Raw genomic sequence first — 7,399 nt, 5'->3', positions numbered from 1 at the left:
ATTCTTTATCAATTATTTTTATTTTTATTTTTATTTTAATCCTTTGTAATTTTAGATATTCCCATTGTTATTCCATTTTACAAAATAATACCTCAATTATTATTAAAAAGAAAATGCCTATGTGCCATTATGATGTGGCATATCCAAGTAGGCAGGCTTTAGCGAAAAAATGTTATCCATTTTCTCACGCTCCGTCGTTCTTCAATTTCAATTCTCACAACAAGATTCTCTTCCGCCGCCTCACCTCATCTCTCTATCACCGTAAGTTATCTTTTTCATTGCAATGTTTTTTGTTTTCTTTCTAAATATCTGGAATGATTGACTGAACTTCTATTCACTCAAATTTTGTCATTAGCCATGATTTGTTGATTAGTGTAAAGCTGTCTAGAACCAACACGAAAATAAATTAAGTGTAGTAGAGAGACGAGGAAGTTGCGTTGGATGTGTGGTAAAACTAAACTATATAGAATTAGAAATTACATCTTTAGAGAGAGAGACAGAGAGTTTTTTAATCATGTTTTAGAAGATGCCAAACATAATCATAAGCACAATACGGGGGATTTATTGATTGTGTGCTGTATAAGAGGTGCCATTGGTGTCTATATAAGTTGTGTTTGCGTGCTTGTTGCTGAATTTGGGGTATTAATGATTGTTAGAATATTGATTATGAGATTGTTGCTTTTGAAATCTATGAGGTGGATGAATGGTTTTATCTAATTCGGTCATTTTACAGCATTGCAGATCTTATTACACCTAGGGACAAAATATAATGGGAGGGGTATCAGAGCAACATTGAATCAGACAGTTTAAGCTTCAATAACTCTGGCCGTTCATACCTATGAAACAGAAGGCGATGAAACAAGGCTCTGAGCCATCATCGTTTTCTCTTGTTTACCTTGATCTCTAAGTAATTACATATTGGATATACAGTCGTGCATAGTTGCGTTGCGACTTGACAGTGGCATGTCACCATTGAACAATACAAACATTGTAAGCAAAATAACCAATCTCCATCGTCTGAGACAACTCCATGCACAGTTGGTCCACCACTCCCTGGACCACCAAAACCACTGGGTGGTGCTCCTCCTTACCCAATGTACGCGCTTCCTTGCACCCTCAAGCTACACCTGCCACATTTTTCATGCTGCAACACATCCTGATGTACGTGTCTTCACCTGTATGCTCAAATACTATTCTCAAATTGGTGTTCACACACAAGTGCTAGTTTCTCTCTTTAAGCATATGCTGCAACACTGTAACATAAAGCCCGATACATCTTTCTATTTGGCTATGATGAAATCTGCTGGAAGTGAAAGCATGTTGTTTCTTGCTCATGTATTGAAATCAGGATATGATCGTGATCATTATGTTCGGAATGGAGTTTTGGGCATATATGCCAAGTACGGACCGATCGAGCTTGCTAGGAAACTATTTGATGAAATGCCTGATAGAACCGTTGCAGATTGGAATGTGATGATATCTGGATACTGGAAATGCGGGAATGAAGAGGAAGCTAGTAAGCTTTTCCATGTGATGGGTGAGCAGGAAATAAGTAGGAATGTTATTACTTGGACCACCATGATTACTGGGTATGCAAAGAAGGGGAATTTGAAGACCGCAAGGATGTATTTTGACAAAATGCCAGAAAGAAGTGTGGTATCTTGGAATGCAATGCTATCAGGGTATGCTCAAGGGGGAGCACCAGAAGAAACTATAAGATTGTTCAATGACATGCTTAGCTCTGGAAATGTCCAACCAGACGAAACAACATGGGTAACTGTCATATCTTCTTGTTCATCTCTTGGTGACCCTTGTCTTTCAGAGTCCATTGTCAGAAAGCTAGACGACAGAGTGGGTTTCCGCCCAAATTATTTTGTCAAGACAGCTCTGCTTGATATGCATGCAAAATGTGGGAACCTTGAGGCAGCACACAAGATTTTTGACCAATTGGGTGTGTACAAGTATAGGAGTTCTGTTCCATGGAATGCCATGATTTCTGCATATGCAAGAGCAGGGGATTTACATTCGGCAAGACACCTCTTTGATAAGATGCCACAGCGAGATACTGTCTCATGGAATTCGATGATTGCTGGTTATACTCAAAATGGCGAGTCATTCAAGGCGATCAGGCTGTTTGAGGAAATGATCTCTAGTGAAGATTCAAAACCAGATGAGGTGACTATGGTGAGTGTCTTTTCTGCTTGTGGACACCTTGGAGAACTAGGTTTGGGTAATTGGGCGGTGAACATCCTCAAAGAAAATCACATCCGGATTAGCATTTCAGGATACAACTCTTTGATTTACATGTACTCAAGATGTGGGAGCATTCAAGATGCTGCGTTAATATTCCAAGAAATGGCAACAAGAGATTTAGTTTCCTATAACACATTGATTTCTGGGTTTGCAGAGCATGGGCATGGAATGGAAAGCATCGAGCTATTGTCAAAAATGAAAGAAGACGGTATTGAACCAGACCGCATAACTTATATTGCTATACTAACTGCATGCAGTCATGCAGGATTATTGGAAGAAGGTCAAAAAGTTTTTGAATCAATCAAATTTCCTGATGTAGACCACTATGCTTGTATGATTGATATGTTGGGTCGAGCTGGTAGATTGGAAGAAGCTATGAAATTGATTCAAAGCATGCCAATGGAGCCCCATGCAGGAATTTATGGATCTCTTTTAAATGCTACTAGCATTCATAAACAAGTGGAACTTGGGGAGCTTGCTGCAGCTAAACTGTTCAAGGTTGAGCCACATAATTCTGGAAATTACGTGTTGCTCTCTAACATTTATGCTTCGGCTGGTAGATGGAAAGATGGCTACAAAGTTAGGGATACAATGAGAAAACAGGGAGTGAAGAAAACAACTGGCTTGAGCTGGTTGGAGCATAACTCATAAGTTTGTGGAAAATACCTATTGGTGCCGAGGTGTGTGTGCGTCTTTGTAGAGACAGGTCATAGCACCCAAAGTATTACAGTTCTTGCGGTACTTCGAGGTGTATCACGGTGCTTCTCTCTCTCCTCGCAGTGCTTCCTCCGTCTTCTTTGATATGTTATCTCTTTTTGAGTTCGTGCTACTGACATGCTGAATCGAAGCCGCAATGGCCGTTCTATGTGCCATTTAAGCACTTGAGATTCATTGCCTTTGGTACGTTTGGTCGCCTTTGATTCTTTGCATGTTTTAGGGATGTTTTCATCTATGTTTGATTTAACATAATTTTGAAATGGAAATATGGGTTTAATGAATGGCATATACTGTTATGGTTTTAAAAGGTTGTAGCATAACAGAACTTGGCGCTACTCATCAAGATGTTGGTGGCTCATGCTAATACATTCTAATATATCTTGTAAATTTGAAACAATTTTTACCCGGCTCTTCACTAATTAATTTGTATATCTTACTATATATGCAATATAAAACTACACTGGCATGATGATCGTGAACCTGTTGTTTGTGCTTATGTTTGTGATAATGGTCATGTTTCTGGGTGTGCTTGGACTGATTTACCTATGTGCATTTGATCATTCTTTCTCTTTATTTTGTATTTTTTTTTTTCTCTTAATGCTCTGTCTTTTATTTATTGAACTTGGTAATTGTCATTATTTCTTTCTTTAATATGGGAAGAAAGATCTCTATGAGAGTAGTACTTATTTGCATTTGTATTTTGTTTTTGTACTTCTTCATCTTATCATATCAATTGTGTGCGCTTTGATTTCAAAAGTTCATCTCAAAATTCCATTTTGTAACAAGGCATTACATAGTCTAATATATATTTTTTTCTTTTCTTTTTTATGGTGTGCTGAAACATGTTATTATGTATATCATCTTCACAAACATCATCATGAGGCAATGAGAAAAAATAATTTTATGGTTTTCTTTCACATGTGTGTGTATATGTTGCTTGATTCAACTCGAGTTGTATCTATGTTCTATTTGACTTGGTGAATGAATGTTACTTTGATTGCCAAAACCCGGATATAAGTAGAAGAAAATCCCATATATATTAACGAGTAGCTGGTTGCTTGTGGATTTTTCATTTTAAATTTTCATGTAATTCTCTGTCTGGCACCACAGGTGTTTCACATTATAAACAAAGATATCAATTGATTACTAAGTACAAGGAGTATATAATTGATATTCTCTTTATATAGTAATTTATGTCTTACTCTTTTCATTTTGTTAAGGTTGTGCTTACTTGATTCACATCAGTATATCTGTGTTTAATTTTCATTGTCATTTGCATGTCTAGATTGGTACTCTTAACTTGATTTCTTCACTCATAATCATATGTTTAATTTCCACACTCATTATCATTGATTTAAATTTTTTACTAGTCTAGGTAGTACACTGGTACATAACAATAGTCTCCTCAATTCTGTGTATAAATAAAGCAACAAAAAAAGTGAATTTATGTGCATTATATGTTTTTTGTCAAAAAAAATTGCATTAAATGTTTCATTTTCTATTTTTTACAGATATGGGATATGATTTTGTTCATGAATGTTAAAAACACGATGTGTTAACATGGCAGTCACACTCTTTTGTTTGAAGCTCAAATAATTAGTATTTGGACTACTCACTCCTTGGTTGAATTGCTTAAGCACTTATGCGATGGATCAATTTGGTAGCGTGTATTGTTGGAATTCATACACTGTTTTTTGGAATTGAAACTAAGTACATGCTCTGTTTGTTTTGAGTTTGTTTGGCTGTGCATTAACTTTTTCTTATTTTTGCCTTTTGTGGAAGTTAAGGTTTAGTAACAACTTGTAATGTTTGGTTTACATGATTTAAATGAAATGTTCAATGTGATAGGAAGACCAAAATGTTGGAATTCTGTACTAGCAGTTGATAGGTAATTTAAGATTTTCTTTTTAAGTTGAAGGTTCATGTTAAACACAATTCAAGGAAGGCAAAGCCAAATGAGATTTAAGAACACTGGTTTTTGATATGTTAATGATATTTAAGAAAATTAAATTTCTATTAGTTATAAACATTGATATTGATACTTCATTATTACTCTTGTTAGTATACATGTGTTTAATTCTCATTGTCAAATGCAACTAAATTTTGTTTTTCTAAACTTGCTTTTATTTGTGCAGCTGATGATTGAAGGATGATAACTTGAGTTGGACTCTGCAACTATATTTAGACTCTGCACAATTTAGTCCTTAAACCCGACTTGATGATACCATATTAAATGGGTTTGGATTGATCTCATCCCAAAAAGCTAGTTCAAAAGACGAGGGTATCCAACCACATATATACACCCAACAGCCTAACAGCCTGAGAACCTTGGCAATGTGGGACTCCAACACAACTTCAATAAAAACTACATGTTTTGGCGGTGAGAAGTATCCAATGGAGCTATGCAATCTTCTGGTCCGCCTCTGCTAACCAACTTGGGTAGAGGGTACTAACTGTTTTATTCATAGTATCTTAGATGAATAATTAATTTCTTTATTTGAATCTTGAAATTCTGATTCTAGTATTAGATTTTCTGGTACTACTTGCGTTGTTGTTAAGAAGCTATTATATTCAAAATTGGTTTATCCTTGACTATTTTGCAGGGTGTTGAGAGGGTGGGAAGGATATTGTTATACTGGAGATATTAAGACGAGGAAAACAAGTCAAAGAGTGGAACTATCAACTATTAGTGCTGACAAACTGAGTCAATTTAGCTGAGCCACACCCAAAAAAGTTTGATAAAATAGAGTTTAGACTACAAAATTTAGGTATTTTCTTTTCCCATATTTTTAAAAAGCACTCTAATCCGGATTTATCCATCTCAATGGGAAAAAAAACACTGTTGTGCCCTGATTAATCCATCTGAACGTGCGAATAAAATGGTGTTTCTTCCTATACAAATAAATTGATAAAATTGGAGGGGTGGTGTGCTCCGTGGTTATTAAGAAATCAGTTTAACTCTTAAAATTTAACCGGAATAAGTCCTGTAATGCCTGTTTCGAATTAGGCCTGCATAAATCCATAATTTGGTTTGTACGGAGAGATGCCAAACGAAATGTCACAAATCTGTGTTTTTTCTCTCTTTCTTTCTTTCAGGCAAGGTGCGTGTTTGTGTGATTGTGTCACACATTGCGAACTTCTTTTTTTGAAGAAGCTACATTGCAAGTTTGTTATCATTCAAGAGTGTTACTTTTTTTGTTTTGTTTTGAAAATGATATTTAAAGAATATCGCTTAAACGATTGTATAATTTTTTAGTTTGTTCTCTGGAGAAAGTTCCAATGTCACAACTAAGAAGTCCCTTGCTGGCGTGGCTCCAATAAGTCTACAACCGTTAATTCCGGGATAAAAATCGCTTAACCCATCTTGGATGGCTCAAGAAAAAAAATTAATTTTTAGAGGATGGATGGCTGAAGACAACGTTATCTACTTACGTTCTCTATATTTTGACAAAATATTGTACCAAGATAAAGTACTTTTTAAAATTTAATACTATTTATTTTATTTTTTTAAATTGTATTATATAGTTTTTCTTTAGAAGGAATTGTACCATTAGAGAAAAAGTAGAATGTTGAATGATACTTTTATGAAAAGGTATCATTGTCAACAGGGCCGGACCCTAGGGGTGTAAGCAGCGCTATAGCACCGAGCCTCCTCAGGGTATGGGCCTCCAAAAAAAATTTATAGCCCAGTACCCCCCACTAAAAAAAAATACTCATTCTCTAATACATACCAACGCGCGTTCCATTCCTCTCGCCATCAGTGTTTCGTTTTTCTTTTACTTCCTTTCATGGAATTGGCTGATTTTTGTTGAATGTAAATTGTTAAATGCTGGAATAGAGTTTGATAGAGATTAATTTTATGAATTCTTCAAATAGATATTAATTTTATGAGTTTTTCAAATTGCTAAATTGGCTGATTTATGGTTTAATTTTATGAGGCTGACAAGTTCAAATAGAGATTAACGTTTTCCCCTTTCCAAAACAACACTGACATTGTTCTTTTAAAAAAAATACATCTTTATTTTATTATGGGCCTCATTTCAATTCCAGCACCGAACCTCCATATTCGTAGGAACGGCCCTGATTGTCAATATAACTATATATTCTTGGGTTAATTATGTTTCTAGTTCCTATAAAATAGCGACCTTGTAAGTTTAGTCCCTACTTAATTTTAATAGCATTTTTAGTCCCTATAAAAAAAATTTACTTATAATTTTAGTCCCTGCTAAAACAAAGTTTGATTAATTATCTTTAAACTCTTAAATTTTTGAACGATTTTTTTGAGACAAGATTAGAACACTATGAAAGGTTCGTTTACTAAAATTTAGAATTTTCTGACATGAAATGAATTAAATATGAATTTTTTAAAACGACAAAAGTTAAAGATAAAAAGTAATAAAATCTGGATGTAGAAATCAAATTTTGCAAT

At 34.9% G+C, this 7,399-nt stretch overlaps 1 protein-coding gene across 4 annotated transcripts; it reads left to right on the top strand.

Annotated features, from left to right (window-relative positions):
- Positions 1 to 203: 203 nt before the first annotated feature.
- LOC146908762 (pentatricopeptide repeat-containing protein At1g14470-like) lies at positions 204 to 5,919 on the top strand. Of its 4 annotated transcripts, none has more exons than XM_085730785.1 (4): positions 204 to 261; positions 742 to 3,153; positions 5,106 to 5,409; positions 5,574 to 5,919. In XM_085730785.1, the coding sequence occupies exon 2, from the start codon at positions 964 to 966 to the stop codon at positions 2,902 to 2,904; it is 1,941 nt and encodes a 646-aa protein (XP_085586911.1). In that variant the 5' UTR covers positions 204 to 261; positions 742 to 963; the 3' UTR covers positions 2,905 to 3,153; positions 5,106 to 5,409; positions 5,574 to 5,919. The 4 variants fall into 4 exon arrangements, with proteins under 4 accessions (XP_085586911.1, XP_085586910.1, XP_085586912.1 ...); XM_085730784.1 differs by having other exon boundaries at positions 5,106 to 5,416; XM_085730786.1 differs by having other exon boundaries at positions 4,482 to 5,385.
- Positions 5,920 to 7,399: the final 1,480 nt, after the last annotated feature.

This window comes from Medicago sativa, chromosome 7 (genome assembly GCF_051527215.1).
Source record: "Medicago sativa cultivar Bolivia chromosome 7, Bolivia_mono, whole genome shotgun sequence".
NCBI classification, from domain to species: domain Eukaryota; kingdom Viridiplantae; phylum Streptophyta; class Magnoliopsida; order Fabales; family Fabaceae; genus Medicago; species Medicago sativa.
The sequence above is the reverse complement of the archived record's forward strand: the minus strand, read 5'-3'. Positions and strand labels throughout refer to the sequence as shown.

What these genes read in the sequence shown, in the direction of transcription:
- LOC146908762 (XM_085730785.1), top strand. Translation starts at nt 964, where the DNA reads ATGTCACCATTGAACAATACAAACATTGTAAGCAAAATAACCAATCTC.